Below are 16,150 nucleotides of genomic sequence, written 5' to 3'. Positions count from 1 at the left end.
GGGACACTGCTGGAAGATTCGGCCAGTTCATTCTTCAGACTCAGTAATTCAAGTATGCTCATTCATCACTCATTCTTTTTAGATATACTTTCAGATTTTACTCTCCTGCTTCCTTATTTCCTGTTACCCACATTTATAGATCATGGCCCATACTTTTACAGACTTTATAATATAGTTATACTTACCTCTTACATAAGACCTGATGGGGTTTTCCATAGGTAGATGCCAAGATGGGAGTTTCAGACGGAAAATATTTATCTGAAATGAAGAGGGAGGTGGGAAGAAGGACTGGCATGAGAAGGAGTCAGCTGCAAGGCAGACTCAACAAAGCTTCAGCCAGTATGGCAGGGAGTCCTGGAGCAAGTATTGCCCCTCATTGTCACAGATTGGGCTGAAGTGGGGGATGTCAGGGCCTTTGCCACCACCCTTTACCCCCTCCTCCCTCAGTTTCTAGATCCTGGTGCCTGGGAAGGGCAGTAACCTGGTGAGACAGCTCTTTGCAGCTGAGGCAGACCCTAAAGCTGTGTCTTGGCAGCAAGTTCTTTGAAAGAGATCTGGTGAGCCCTGGCCGGTTTGGCTTAGTGAGTACAGCGTCGCCTGCGGACTGAAGGGTCTCGGATTCGATTCCAGCCAAGGGCACATGCCTGGGTTGCGGGCTCAATCCCCAGTGTGGGGCGTGCAGGGGGCAGCCAATCAATGATTCTCTCTCATCATTGATGTTTCTATCTCTCTCTCCCTCTCCCTTCCTTTCTGAAATCAATAAAAATATATTTAAAAAAAGAAAAAAAAAGAGATCTGGTGATACAGCTACCACAGCGTGCCATCCAGTTAGGCCTGGGTTCAAATCCTGACTGGATATGTACTTACTGTTATATGAGCCAGATTTGATTTTTCTGGGGCTCAAACTTCCCAGAGTCAACTGAAACTTGCCTTTTCCATGTGATGTTCCTGCTGCATACCCGCAGCGTGCCACCCACACTGAAGTGCTGCTGGTGTCTGAACATATCCTGTTCCCTGTGATTTCCTGTCTCTATTGCCCCGAGTGCACCTATTTAAACTAGGTTATGGAACAGTGTTTGGTTGACTAAAACATTTTACAAATCTTAGCCCTCAAGAATACAAGCACTGATGTCAAACCTGAGTTGCAGTTCCAATTCTGCTGGATGCCCTTGGACATCTGTCAATTTCCTCATCTAAAATTGAGAATATTAAAAAGGGCTTCATCTCACTGGGATATTGGTTTAGTTGCAAGGATTAAATCATTAATCCCTGGCACCTTCAGGTCTATTTACCTTATTAAACAATAATAATTTTTTAAAAAAAGATAGCCCTAACCGGAATGGCTCAGTGGGTGGAGCACCAGCCCGCGGACTGAAAGGTCCCAGGTTCAATTCCGGTCAAGGGCATGTGCCTTGGTTGCAGGCACATCCCCAGTAGGGGGCGTGCAGGAGGCAGCTGATCGATGTTTTTCTCCCATTGATGTTTCTAACTCTCTATCCCCCTCCCTTCCTCTCTGTAAAAAATCAATAAAACACTTAGCAGAGACTAGAACACAGCAAGAAGGGCAATAGTGATTGTCATTGCTGTTAATCATAATTATATCTTTTCCAATGAGAGCTCCTTGGGTCTTGGTTCCTTGGCATTATCTGCAACAGGTAGTTCTATCACACAAAAATAGTTCTCAATAAACTCTATGTGTATCTGCCAGGGTAGGGCAGAGAGTGGGCCCTTTTGGCTCTAGGTCTCCCTGGACAGAACATCAGTTTCAGTCTTTCTGAATAAAACAAGTAATTTCTAATTCTTTTTAAAAAATATTTTTTTTACTGATTTCATAGAGGAAGGGAAAGAGAGAGAAACATTAATGATGAGAATCATTGATAGGCTGCCTCCTGCACACCTCCTACTAGGGATCGAGGCTGCAACCTGGGCATGTGCCCTGACCAGGAATCAAACTGTGACCTCCTGGTTCATAGGTCAACACTCAACCATTGAGCCACGCTGGCCAGACATGTCATTTCTATTTCATGCTAGCCTCAGAAAATGGTTTGTTTGTTTTTCCCTGTCGTCTTCGATTGTTAAGGTGCATTGCTGTTTATTCATTGCGGAGCTGCTCACTTCTTCCAGAACTTAGTATGCAAGAGGAGACTGGATCTGAGTGAGAGGGACAACTGTCAAACACACCACCTAGATGTAATGGGCAAAGGGGAGTGGCTGAAATCTCAAAGAATGAGTAGAAATTTAATAAGCATCTAGAAAAGATAGGGCCCTGATACAAATGAGTTGGTGATCTTTATTTTGCTACCTCTTGCCACCTCCTGGGTATGGATGGATTTCTTGGCACTGTAGAAGTTAGCAACTGATGGATGAGAATATTAAAAATATTTATATACAAAATGTATCAGGCTATGAAATTTTACAGTGATAAATTTTATTTGCATTGTTGAGCATAAAATGCTAATTTGCCATTTATTTTGGTCTATTTTTTAGTTAATAGGAGCAATTTAGTTATTCTGGTTGTTTTTCAGACCGATTGAAAAATGAAAAAGAACCGATGGTGTTGAAACTTAAGGACTGGCCACCAGGAGAAGATTTTAGAGATATGATGCCTTCCAGGTATGACTGTGGGGGTAGATGGTTCAGTCCTTGACTTGGTAGAATAGATTCTTTTTTGAGATGGTGTGAGAAAATAGTTCTCAGGGAAATATGAAAGTTGCCATGGTTTTACTGGGGCTGATTTTTCATCTCTACTCTTTAAGCTTTGGAGATGTGTGTTTCTAAGTGAGATAAATACTGAGGTTTAGATCTGGTTAATGTAAGCTCCGCGTGTTTTCCCTGCAGTGCTCTGCCAGAGAAGAGGCAGCGTAGGTGTGCAAGTGCTGAATTTGAGGCAGTAGTGAGATCAGAACTGCCATGGTTCCGTGTGATATAGTCACGTCTTGCCTTAGACAATGAGCAGCTAGATTGGTAGATTCATTTTCCTGAGTTGAGCTTGAACCTTGAAAAGTATCTTCAGAACTAATGAATAAATAAATCTGAGTGTCCAGAAAATTCATTGCTCTGATCTTTTGTCTGAGATACTCCAGATCATTTTGATACATTTTTGTGGTAAAGGAAGGAAGAATTATAACCTTTATAATTCTGATTTTGAATATTGTTAACGTTCAGCTGTCTCCATCTTCATGAGCCAGGTATTTTTGTTTGTTCCTTTTGTGTAGAAGGAAAAATCATATAATAATGAATTAGAAAGGCAACTTTATTTTTCAAATTCTTTGTTTTGTACCAGGTTTGATGATCTGATGGCCAACATTCCACTGCCGGAGTACACACGGAGAGATGGCAAACTGAACTTGGCCTCTAGGCTGCCAAACTACTTTGTTAGGCCAGATCTGGGTCCCAAGATGTATAATGCTTATGGTAAGGAGGAAATGACTTGAAAAAATGATAATGGAATAGAGCAAATTAAAATTTTTGGAAAACTGATTTTTTTTTTTGGTTGGGGTGGATGGAAAATATGTGTAACCCCAACACTTAACACAGCAGTAGGCTTCGTTTTTGCATATTTCCTTTCATTCCTGGCCAAATGTTTGTGTATTTCCTTTTCAGAATTGTAGTTGTTGGGCATATGCAATTTTTTATTTTTCTCTTCTATATCTAATACATTATAAAATCATGTAGTTTAATAGCCCTTACCAAAATTTTAAAATTAAGTTTATTGGGGTAACATAGGTTAAAAACATATTTCAAGTGTACTTTATTTTTTTTTTCAAATTCAGTTGACATTCCATATTAATTTCAGATGTACTGCACAGTGGTTAGATATCTATACTAATAAAAGGGTAATATGCAAATTAACCATCACTCCACAACAAAGATGGCGGCACCAGCCGGAGCCAGGGAGCTGGCCGGAACGATGGGATGCTTCGCTTCCTTCAGGTGGAAAGCTTGGCTTCCTGCAAGCCCCGGCCGGCCTTTGGGCAGCAGCCATGGAGCCGGCACCAGCCTGGAGCGAAGGCGGGAGGCGGCCCCGGCCCAGAGCTAAGGCCTGGGTCCCAGGTGCAGGAGGGAAGCTGGTGCTGGCAGCCAGGAGAAGGAAGGCCTATTCTTGCACGAATCTTCGTGCATCAGGCCTCTAGTCTATATATATAAAAGCCTAAGCGACCATTAGGACAGAACGATCGGACTGACTGGTCGTCCAGTCGCTATGATGCACACTGACCACCAGTGGGAAGACGCTCAATGCAGGAGCTGCCCCCTGGTGGTCAGTGTGCTCCCACAGCCAACCTTCTGTGGCCCCTCCCCCCGGCCACCCAGCCCCCTCAATCAGCCCCCATTGGGGAGGCTGGCTGGCCAAACTCCCATGGCTTCTCTCCTCTGCCGGCCTACCCCTCCCCCCCATAGGCCTTGATTGCCGGCCAGGCCGAGGGACCCCACCCGTGCACAAATAATAGAAGACTAATATGTAAATCAACTGAATGGCAGAACGATCAGTTGCTAAGATGCGCACTGACCACCCAGGGGCAGGCGCTCAATGCAGGAACTGCCCCCTCGTGGTCAGGTGGTCAGTGCGCTCCCACAGGGGGAGCACCACTCAGCCAGAAGCCGGGCTCACGAATGATGAGCACAGTGGTGGTAGCGGGAGCCTCTCCTGTCTCCACGACAGTGCTAAGGATATCAGACTTATGGCTTAGGTCCACTTCCCAGGGAGTGGGCCTAAGCCATCAGTTGAACATCCCCCAAGGGCTCCCGGATAGCGAGAGGGGCGCAGGCCAGGCTGAGGGACACCCCCGCCCCAAGTGCATGAATATTGTGCACTGGGCCTCTAGTTTTAATATAACTTACAAAGTGATCCTCTTGATAAGTTTATGTACTACTCAACTGACACCATACATAGTTATTATAATACTAGAGGCCCAGTGCACAGATTCGTGCACCAGTGGGGTCCTTCGAAGTCGCCCACGGGGATCAGTGGACTTCACACTGCCGCAGCCCGGCCTTACCCACCAGTTTGTCAGGTTCCAGCCCACTATCCTTGCCACTCCCGTCCATCCTGGCCCCGCTGCACCTGCTGCCGCCACCACTCTGGCACCCAGGGGGAGTGTCTGCAGGATAGGCTCACATAGCTCCAGCTGTGCTCACCAGCCATGAGCCCGGCATTTGGTGCCCATCTGTTAGCTGAGCGGTGCTCCTGCTGTGGGAGTGCACTGACCACCAGGGGACAGCTCCAGCCGGTTGGCCAGTCACATAGGCTTTTATATATATATAGATAGATTACTGACTATATTCCCTATGCTGTGCTTTAATATCCATGACTATTTTGTATCTACAAATTTGTACTTCTTAATCCCTTCACCCTTTTTTTTTTTTTTATTTCAAAGAGGAAAGGAGAGGGAGAAAGTGATAGAAACATCAATGATGAGAGAGAGAATCGATCTGCTGCCTCCTGCATGCCCCACACTGGGGATTGAGCTCACAACCTGGACATGTGCCCCAACCAGGGAATCGAATCATGGCCTCCTGGCTCATTGGTTGACATTCAACCATTGAGCCACACCAGCCAGGCCCTTTCACCTTTTTTATCTAGTCCCCCAATCCTCTTCCATTCATGAAAAAAAATTGTTTGCTTCCTAAAGTATGCTATGGCAACCATCACTTTGTATCTATGAGTTTGGTTTTTTTGCTCATTTATTTTGTTTTTTAGATTTCACATTTAAGTGAAACCATATGATATCTGTCTTTCTCTGTCTGACTTGTACTATAGTTTGATATCAGGTAGTGTGATACTTCCAACTTGGTCTGTTTTCTCAAGATTGTTTTGGCTATTTGGCATATGTTTCCTAAGGCTTGGGAAGTTCTCATTAACTATTTCTTTGAGTAGGTTCTGTGTTCCTTTCTCCTTTTCTCCATCTGGCATACCCATTATCCTTATGTTGCTCTTTCTATGGAATCAGATAATTATCATAGTTCTTTTTTTAAAATGGTTTTTTTTAAAATTGATTTTAGAGAGAGAGGAAGGGAGAGAGAAACATCAATAGGCTGCTTCCTCCATGCTCCCTACTGAGGATCGAGCCCACAACCCGGGCATGTGCCCTGACTGGGAATTGAATCAGTGACCTCTTGGTACATAGGTCGACATTCAACCAACTGAGACATACTGACCAGGGCAAGTTCTTTTTTTCTTTCCTTTTTTTTTTTTTTCTTTCCTTTTTTTTTTTTAAAACTTTTAGTTCTCTTCTTTCTCCTGGGTCATTTCTAAGTTCCTGTCTTTGAGTTCACTAATTTTCTCTTCCATCTGGTTTGCTTTGTTTCTGGTTCTCTCTAATGCATTCTTCATCTCATTTATTGAGTTTTTCAGTTCCAGAATTTCTATTTGGTTTGCTTTTACAGTTTCAATTTCTTTGGTAAAGTGCTGCTTTTGTTTACTAATTTTCTTCCAGAGTTCATTGAACTGCCTTTCTGAGTTCTCTTGTATCTCACTGAGCTTCTTCACAACTGCAATCTTAAATTCTCTTGTCATTTAAGTCACATTCTCCCATGACTTTGAGTTTAATGTCAGGAGACATTTCATTTTCTTTCTGTACTTACATGTTACTGTGGTTGTTCAAGGTATTTGACATTATTTATCTGCCTGTGCATTTGAGATAAGAGTTCTTTTGTTTAGATGCTGTTTTATTCTCAATAATTTAGAGACGTGATGGGTAGGATACTTCTATTTTTTTCCAGCTGATGGTGTTACAGTACAAGGTGTATTTGTTCTGTTTTGTTTTTTTTCTCTTGAGGTGAAGCAGCACCACTTTGGTTAAGGAAAATGCTACATATTCACTGTGAACAGCTCATCTTGGTTACGGGGCACTACCACTGTGGTATGGGTTTATGGTGGGTGGTATAGAACTGGTTTAGTGAGCTCCTAGCACTACCTTTTTACTAATGATCACTGGCCCCGCTGTGTTGTTTTGGAGGTGTCTCCACTGCCTCTAATGGGCTCTGCTGGATGAACTGGGCATGGGAGACAAGTGTGTGATCTTGTGGCTTCACACACACACACACACACACACACACACACACACACACACCTGCCAGCATCTGCTGTGGGTACTCGCACTGTCTGGGCTTCTCATCTTTCTTTACCAGTCTCTGCCTGGATAGGTGGGCCTGTGAAGACAAGTTTAATGTGGTTCTGTCCTCATTCCAATAATGGCTGTCGGCAGTGCTGCATTGTTTTAAGCTTCCCAACCACCTCTACCAGGGTTGCTAGGATGGGAAAAAGAGAAGGGAGATAATTTTTCTCAGAGTTCTACTTCTTCTGCCCCTCTTACAATCCAGGCTATAGTGTGAGGGTTTCAGTCTGACTCCCTCCCTGCCCCCATTTTGGCTTCTGAACTCATTGGAGCCATGGTAGGCACCCAACTCTATGTGCAACCACCCTTGCTATCCGTTCCCCCAATCCTGTCTCCCCTATTCATTCCAATCTTCCCCATCTTGAGATGTTTCAATGGGTGGATCTTCCAGGCGTGTTTGTGCGTTGAGCGTGTAGGGGGGTAAGTATCTTTTGTTGAGTTATAGTCATCCTACTTGTAAATTTAAGGGGAGAAACAAAGGAGTCTTCTCACTCCACCATGATGCTGACTTCACTCTACCATATTAGTCCTTAGTCATCTTTGGTAAGATATCGTTTAATATAGGGTGTCCCAAAATTCACGCAAGAAGTAATTTTGATAGAAAACACAGGTTTATAATTAAAAATTGTAAATTTTTTATTGATTCATAAAGTATACAGTATAGGGTTATGTATGGAATAACACATCGGGTAAATGGCCTCCACGGCTTTGCTGGCACATACGCAAAGCCAGGGTCTTCATTGGTCTTCATTGTCCCTGCTCCTGGGCCATAATTGGTACTTGGTAATGCTTATCAAATTGAAGGGATTAAAATCAAAGGGCAACAGATATTAGAATCTGATTCAATAAACCAAGTAAAATTAGGCTTTTATTTTTTGTTGTTGTTGTTGTTAATGTCCACGCAAAATTCAAATCTTGCGTGAATTTTGGGACACCCTATAGTTGCATGGTACATTATTGAATGAATGGAATTTTATTAGTCATTTCAATGTTGCTGGACATCCAGGTCATTCTACAAGCATTCCAGTTGTTTTAACATCTATTCTTCAATGTAATATTCTATGTTGGTGGATAGTAGTTATTTAAGTTAGTATTTAAAGTACCCTTTCAATTGGGTTTTTATTCTCTGGCCATGACTTGATAAACTGTCCAATAAGGATTGCTCAGGATTGAGATTGCTTTCTACAATTTCAGCTACTTCTGTTGACCTGTTTTATGTAGGGTCTTTGTTCAGGTTTCTTTTGTTATAGTTGGCCACTTTGAAAGGGTGGTTTATCAATTTATTGTTGAATGAAATTTCAGTTGTTTGAATCATTCAGTGAATTTGTAGTGTTTTATATTATTTGACTCCCATTTTTCAGGTTTTTTTTAAGTTTGATTTTATTTCTTCCTCCCATAATTACTTCCAACACTTATCTCTCAGACTTGAGGAAGGGATGGCAGGCCCTTTGAAGAAAGGACAGTCTTTGGCATCTTTTCCATGTTCTTCAGAGGCATTTTTTGTGGGGAGTAAGTGTTTGGACCTCAGAACCACCATTCTGTTATGGTGGAGTCAGCCCAGAGCAACACCAGGAGGAGGGTTGGGGAAACTCCCACCGACTAGATGCCCAAGATAGTTCTGCCAGCCTGGGGTGACAACGGTCTGTGGGAGAGAGGACACACAGGCAGAAGTCCCCTTGCTTATTTATTCCCCTTGCTTCTCAGGTCTCAGAGTAGAGAGCTCTGAATATGTCTGAGGCTCGTATCATGTTACCTAAGTGAGTTCACTTCACTCAAGCCCTTCAAAGTAGCTGGATGGTCAGGATCTCAGGATACTCTGCTCACAGTAGGGGTTTACATAAATGAAGCATTTTTCCACAGAAGTAAGTGGTGTAATGTTGCATAATATGATTATCCATGTTTTATTGAAATGAAGCTTCAAAGGGTAGAAGTGGTCATCTGAGTTTTCAAAATACAGTGGAACCTTGGTTCTCAAACTTCATTCATTCCAAAAGGCTGAGAAGCCATTTGTTTGAGAACCAAATCATTTAGAAGAGTGTAAATTGAATTCATTCCAGGCCCCCAAATGATTCCCCATTTTAACCTTTCTTACATAGAGTACATGTCTGATGTACTGTTCATTCTATGGACAAGCCCTTCTTAATTTATCGACTCACCCCTCCCAGCCTCAAATGAGTCATTTTCAGCACCTGTTCCAGGGGTGAAGCATCCTCGCTGGTGCACATGTCACTGCCTCCAAAATGCTGGCACTAGCTAACTGCTTTCTTTGGCCAAATCAGCAACAGGTTTTCTACCTCTTTAGTTGCCCGTGATCCCCTGTTTTGTGAGTACTTTCACACCCTTAGCAACATGAGCACACTTGATGGCCTCTTTATGTTTTAAAATTGTGCTAAGCGTCCATTTTACCAGCAACAAAAGCAAAAACCAACAAGCAGGAAAATATTCACAGCATGGTAAACTGACTGCATTCTGTCCTTTGTGGCCTGAGAGATGAGATGCTTTTCATCATGTTGATGTGTCAACAAGACAGGGTTGTCAGGTGGAGAACACTGGAACTTGTTTGACAACCAAGACTTTTTTCTGTGAACAAGTTGGTGGAGAACCAAATTGTTCAGATGGGAGAAGGTCAAGATTCGAGGTTTGACTAAATTCTCTGCTTACCGAAATAGCTTGGCAGCAGGTCTAGATTCCAGTAGATGGCAGCATTGCTCTACAAAAGCTTTTCCTGTGACAAACTTGTTTCTATCCAGAGTAAGCAGTTAGGGATTGAAGAAAATAAAAATGTGTTCACTTTCAAACACCTTATACCTTACCACAAACATCATTAAAGAGTGGTCATTTGTTCAAGATTGAGTATCTGAGCCATGACTCCTCAGTGTGCTCTTGTGGCTCCACTCCCCTGCTAGCATTGGCCATGCTCTGCTTATCACTAGAAACCAAAGCCCTTGTATTAGGAGAGGGTTTATTATACTTGTTTTATTATATTTATGATGAAATATTTAATAAATGATTTTCTTTCATAGTTGAAAGGATAAAATAATCCTATATAATAAAAGGCTAATATGCAAATTGTCCCCTCGACCATTCAAACAGGGAGTGGGGCCACCGGCCAACTGCCCATGGCCCCTCCCCGCAGCCGGCCCAGCCCAATCGGCCCTGATCGGGTGGGCCCACTGGACCCCACCCATGCACGAATTCGTCCACCAGTTTATAAACGTCTAAGCAGCCCTGACTGGTGTGGCTCGGTGGATAGAGCATCGGCCTGCGGACTGAAGGGTCCCAGGTTCGATTCCAGTCAGGGGCATGTTCCTTGGTTGCAGGCACATCCCCAGTAGGGGGTATGCAGGAGGTAGCTGATCAATGTTTCTCTCTCATTGATGTTTCTAACTCACTATCCCTATCCCTTCCTCTCTGTAAAAAAATCAATAAAATATATTTTTTAAAAAATCTAAGCAACTGAACAACTGTTTGACCAGTTGCTATGATGCACACTGACCACCAGGGGCAGACACTTGATGCAGGAGCTGCCGCCTGGTGGTCAGTGTGCTCCAGAGAGCACCGCTCAGCTGACTGACAGGCCATCAGACACTGGGTTCACAAGGCTGGCGAGCTCTCCTGCTTCCATGGCAGTGTGTTACCGAGCAACGGTGGCAGCAGCAGGTGCAGTGGGACCAGGATGAGCGGGAGCAGCACAGTGCCCAGCCCAGGCTCCTCCCCAGCTGCCTCCACTTTGCACATTACTACATCCCTTGGAGGGTGTTGGCCCTGGGCTGTGGGGATCAGGCCAAAACCATCAGTCTGATATCCCCCGAGGGGTCCCGGATTGCGAGAGGGCACAGGCCAGGCTGAGGGACCCCACTGGTGCATGAATCCGTGCACCAGGCCTCTAGTATTAAATATTGTTCTCTTACTTTTACATGATTAGAGAAGCATCTTTTAAATTTCGTGACCAGGTACCCTCCAGGGAGTAGGAAAGACTGTCAGCCTTTGTTACCTTTAGTATATTTAAAGGCATTTTCTGTTTGCAGGATTAATTACTCCAGAAGATCGGAAATATGGAACAACAAATCTTCACTTAGATGTATCTGATGCAGCTAATGTCATGGTCTATGTGGGAATTCCAAAAGGACAGTGTGACCAAGAAGAAGGTAGGGTGCCGAAGTAAAAGTGGGGCTCACTCTCCCAGCTGGAGACTGTGTGTTGATGTTTGCTTTCTCTTACTCCAGAAGTCCTTAAAACTATTCAAGATGGAGACTCTGATGAACTCACAATAAAGCGATTTATTGAAGGAAAGGAGAAACCAGGGGCTCTCTGGCACATATATGCTGCTAAGGACACGGAGAAGATACGAGAATTCCTTAAAAAGGTGTGCTCCTTACCCTATGGCATGTAAAGAGAGGCATGGGGAATCCTATACTATATAATAAAAGCCTGATATGTAAATCGACCGAATGGTGGAACAACCGGTCACTATGATGCACATTGACCATCAGGGGGCAGATGCTCAATTCAGGAGCTGTCCCCGGCTTGCAGGCCCCAGGCCAGCCAAGGCAGGTGCCAGTGGGGGTCCTCCAATTGCCCGGTGGGTTGTCCCACAGATGGGCCCTGATTGCTGGTCAGGCCTAGGGACCCTATCCATGCATGAATTTTGTGCACCAGGCCTCTAGTAGTAATATAAATCACTACATGTTCAAGAACTGACTGGGTTACTGGGGAATTATCACAACCTCAAAGGTTAAATCTGTGCCTGTCAGATTGGACAGGCTGAAGCTGGTTGCTAAGAAATAGGATTTCTAAATGATTAGGCTGACACCTCTGAAAAGAAGAGCCCTTGTCATTTATATTATAGTGTTTTATATTATAGTGCGTTTGGAATTTTTTGTGCTCTTTATAAGTTACTCCCTCTATCTCATAGCATGTAATTTGTTTTTATTGCCTTGAAATCTAAGAACTTCACAAGTTGTGTATCATTCCTTGGCCCTTGGTACCATGTTCTGAGTGAGTTAAAAAAGACCGTGTTGGTTTTGTCTGCCTTCACATAGAAGCAGGTCAGGAAGGCCTCCGGCCCTGCTTGTGGCTATTAGCTTGTGAAGAGTCACTGGAAAGAGATGGAGTGGTTTTGAAGTTTCTGAGTCTATTTGGCAGTTAATCACAAAGGGCTATCTGTGGAAGTTCTAGGCAGCTGGAAAGATGGGTGTATTCAGTTTTTAACCTGGTTGGCCATGAGGCTGCTGGTGGCAGCTCAGGTATCTGTGGTTGATATCCTCCAGCAATTCATGAACAATGGCTATGAATACTCCTAGCCCTTAACAACATTTCTTTGAATCAAAGTGTTTCTGGCTAAGGATCATTTGACTCTTCAAGAAAACCTGCTAATCACCATATTGTTTCTTCTAATAGTATCACCCTTAGTCTGTGCTATCTGATCTAGAATAAACAAATTTAATCTACAGCTATCTTGGTGACTATTTCATAATTCAGATTATACAGGTGTTTATTATCTGCAAAATGGAGCTTGGGCCAACTTATATTCAGAAGTCTAGACCCATGGTCGGCAAACTGGCTCGCGAGCCACATGCGGCTCTTTGGCCCTTTGAATGTGGCTCTCCCACAAAATACCACATGCGGACGTGCATGTACAGTGCAATTGAAACTTTGTGGCCCATGTGCAGAAGTCAGTATTTTGTGGAAGAGCCACACTCAAGGGGCCAAAGAACCGCAGTTTGCCGACCACTGGTCTAGACCAAAGTATTTTCCGAATTTGTATTTATAAAAGTATACAGGCTGCCCTAGCTGGTTTGGCTCAGTGGACTGAGAGTCCTGGGTTTGATTCCTGTCCAGGGCAGGTACCTCAGTTGCAGGCTCGATCCCCTTCCCTGGTTGGGGAGCATGTGGGAGTCTACCAACCAATGTATCTCTGTCTCTTCCCCTTCCTTCCACTCTCTAAAAATCAGTGAAAAAATATCCTCAGATTAATTATATATACACATACACGTATACATATACAGAAGCTGCCGGTCTGTTTACAGGAAATGATAGAAGGGAAGCCTCATTTTTTTTCAGTCTTTACTTCATTCCTTTACTTACTGTCTTTGAGGACTACACATCTTTGCTAATAGGGCACTTATATAAAGAAGGCCTATATAACAGTTACTGACTGCCCACATGGTTCACGGGGAGGAATGCCTTCAATGGGCCTTAGCATACTGCTCAGTTTCTTAATATTTTTAATATATTCTAGGTATCAGAAGAGCAAGGTCAAGAAAACCCAGCAGACCATGATCCCATTCATGATCAGAGCTGGTATTTAGACCGATCCCTAAGGAAGCGTCTTCATCAAGAGTATGGAGTTCAAGGCTGGGCTATTGTACAGTTTCTTGGGGATGTGGTGTTTATCCCAGCAGGAGCTCCACATCAGGCAAGAACCAGTACTTTGTCCTTTTTTCTGGTTTTACTAAGGACTTCTGTGTGTGTGACTGATGTGGCTTGGTGTTTTTCAGGTTCATAACTTATATAGCTGTATCAAAGTGGCTGAAGATTTTGTTTCCCCAGAGCATGTGAAACACTGCTTCTGGCTTACTCAGGAATTCCGTTACCTGTCACAGACCCATACTAATCATGAAGATAAATTACAGGTAAAAATAGCACTGACTCCTGGCATTGGCTGACTCTGGCTTCATGGCCCATTACTTACCTTATAAAGTTAGTGAACTCACACTTGGTCCGGTGATTTGATGAACTGCTTTATTTTGAATTTCATTGTCTACTTAGGCAAAGGAGGAACAAGCAGGAAATCTCACCTTGGTCTATAAGGGTCTGTCTGGAGAGAGTCTTTAGTGTTAAAAGAGAATAGATCTGACTTACGATCCTGGCTGAGCTGCCAGGCAGGAGTCTTGAACACAGACTTTTAGTGCTGCAGTATTCTCACCCTTGGGTAGAGCAGAACAGAATCTCTGGAACCCAAAGAGGGTCTAAGAGGGTACTTTTTTAAGGGCTTTTAATAGTCAACCAAGTAACATAATTTTATGTTTCAAAACCAGGGGAAAACAAACTGAAAAATAAAACTGTACCTTTGAACTTGCCTCTCCCTGCACTTGCCAGGGGCAGGGCCACATGGCATCAAAGCCCACATGGCATCAAAGCCTACAAAAGGGGTCTTTAAAGTTCTTCAAAGGAGGCATGGGTTTAAAATGTGTGAAATATGGGCCTAAAAGAGCCCGGGGACCTTTCCAGTACTGACATTTCATAGTGAATATTGAGTTTTAAATTCTGAGAGAATGGTGTGGAAACTGGTAGGAAAAGTTTATTTTTAGCAACAGGTTTTAGATTTAACAGCAAACTCATCATACCTCCTCTTGTTCCTTTAGGTGAAGAATGTTATCTACCATGCAGTCAAAGATGCAGTTGCTATGCTGAAGGCCGGGGAATCCAGCTTCAGCAAACCGAGGGTCCTGGAGACGCCTTGAGCCCTGTGCATTGGAGGTGAATACTGGCAGCTGTTCAAACTCTTCAGGCAGGATTCCTGTGGACTTTGAGATTCATGTTACCTCATCTTTTTTAAACTGTACCTGGTGAGGGTACTGTCTAATGTATATTTCTAGTGTTTACAGACACTAAATGTGTATATGTAGTGACTATTTACAGAACATGCATCCTTCAACTGTGACTTCTCACCTAGTGCAGAACTACCAAGCTGAAAAATAAAAACCTCTTCTCAGCTCTGGAACAATACTCCAGCTATGACTCTAGCTGTTTGCTTGGACAGCTTAGTCAAAATGGGTTAAAACTATTAGGAACAACTGTGCAGTTTATTTGGGTTGTATTTTGTTCTGTGTCTGTCTGAGTATCCCCTCCCCTAACCCTTAGGGTTTAGAAAAGCAACGGAGGAAATGACAGCTAACAATGCGATTCTTGCTCTTTCGAATCAGGACTGGCATTATATAACAAACCAACTACTGTACAATTCTTGGGGTTAACCATCTTTAGTTAAATGGAATTTTAATTTAAATGAAGCTTTGCTAATTGTAAGTGTTGAGCATTTTGCATTAAAGTATTCATATAATATTTTGACTGTTTATTGGCATTCTACATACCTTTCATCAAATGTTATACATGTAAAAGATTGCTCTGGGAATTCATACTAAAAGCAAAGAAATGAGATGCTCTAATGGTTTCCCATGATTATTACAATGCTAACATGGAAATAAGTTTCTCCCAGCAAGATGGAAACCCTGTCACAATTTTGCAAAGAAACACCACCAACAAGCTAAATTTAGAAGTTGGAATTAAAAACAAAACAAATCATGGCTGGTTAAATGATTCTGTAAAGATGATCAAAATACTTTGTCTCTTCTGGCCCTTCATGATGCAAGAGTTTAAAAATAAAAATGAAATTATTAGGATAGTTTTAGAACAGTAATCTACACTAATAAAAGAGAAAGATGCAAATTAACCATCACTCTGCCACTCCGCTACACCCACCAGCCGATCAGGAGCGAGTATGCAAATTACCCCAACTAAGATGGCAGCAGCCACAGAGCTGGAGCAAGGAGGCGGCTTGGGTTGCCCCCAGGGATGCAGGAAGCCAAGCTTCCTGCCTGCCCTGGCCGGCCCTGGGCTCCACTCAAGGCTACAAAGTTTCAATGATAGAAGATAAATCCCAGATACCTGCTTCCAGCCCGCCCTGGCCTCTGCTCAAGAAGGTGCTGGGGAAAAAAAAAGGAGAGGCTGGAAGCTTGGGTCACTGGGGGGTGTGGCCAGCCTGAAAATGGCCCTCAGCCCCTCACCCAGGCTGGCCAGGCACCCTAGCGGGAGACCCCACCCTGATCTGGGGCACCCTTCAGGGCAAACCAGGTGGCCCCCACCCGTGCACCAGGCCTCTATCCTATATAGTAAAAGGGTAATATGCAAATTGGCCCCAACAGCAGAACGACTGGGAATGACTGGTCACTATGACACACACTGACCACCTGGGGGCAGATACTCAATTCAGGAGCTGCCCCCTGGTGGTCAGTGCACTCTCACAGGGGGAGCTC

The 16,150-nt window shown here is 43.6% G+C and overlaps 1 protein-coding gene across 6 annotated transcripts in view; it reads left to right on the top strand.

Annotated features, from left to right (window-relative positions):
* Window positions 1-15,179, top strand: part of KDM3A (lysine demethylase 3A) — a 60,932-nt gene extending 45,753 nt beyond the window's left edge. For 4 of the 6 annotated variants that reach the window (XM_059659227.1, XM_059659230.1, XM_059659229.1 and 1 more), the window contains 7 exons: window positions 2,526-2,613; window positions 3,284-3,414; window positions 11,144-11,263; window positions 11,342-11,481; window positions 13,357-13,533; window positions 13,616-13,750; window positions 14,483-15,179. In XM_059659227.1, coding sequence (XP_059515210.1) covers window positions 2,526-2,613; window positions 3,284-3,414; window positions 11,144-11,263; window positions 11,342-11,481; window positions 13,357-13,533; window positions 13,616-13,750; window positions 14,483-14,581 — 890 coding nt within the window. In that variant the 3' untranslated portion in view covers window positions 14,582-15,179. Of the gene's footprint in view, window positions 1-2,525; window positions 2,614-3,283; window positions 3,415-3,773; window positions 3,816-11,143; window positions 11,264-11,341; window positions 11,482-13,356; window positions 13,534-13,615; window positions 13,751-14,482 lie in introns of those variants that run through there. The other 2 variants (XM_059659228.1, XM_059659231.1) reach the window with 2 other exon arrangements.
* The last annotated feature ends 971 nt before the right edge of the window (window positions 15,180-16,150 follow it).

Source organism: Myotis daubentonii, chromosome 12 (assembly GCF_963259705.1).
Source record: "Myotis daubentonii chromosome 12, mMyoDau2.1, whole genome shotgun sequence".
In the NCBI taxonomy this organism is placed as follows: Eukaryota; Metazoa; Chordata; class Mammalia; order Chiroptera; family Vespertilionidae; genus Myotis; species Myotis daubentonii.
The sequence above is the reverse complement of the archived record's forward strand: the minus strand, read 5'-3'. Positions and strand labels throughout refer to the sequence as shown.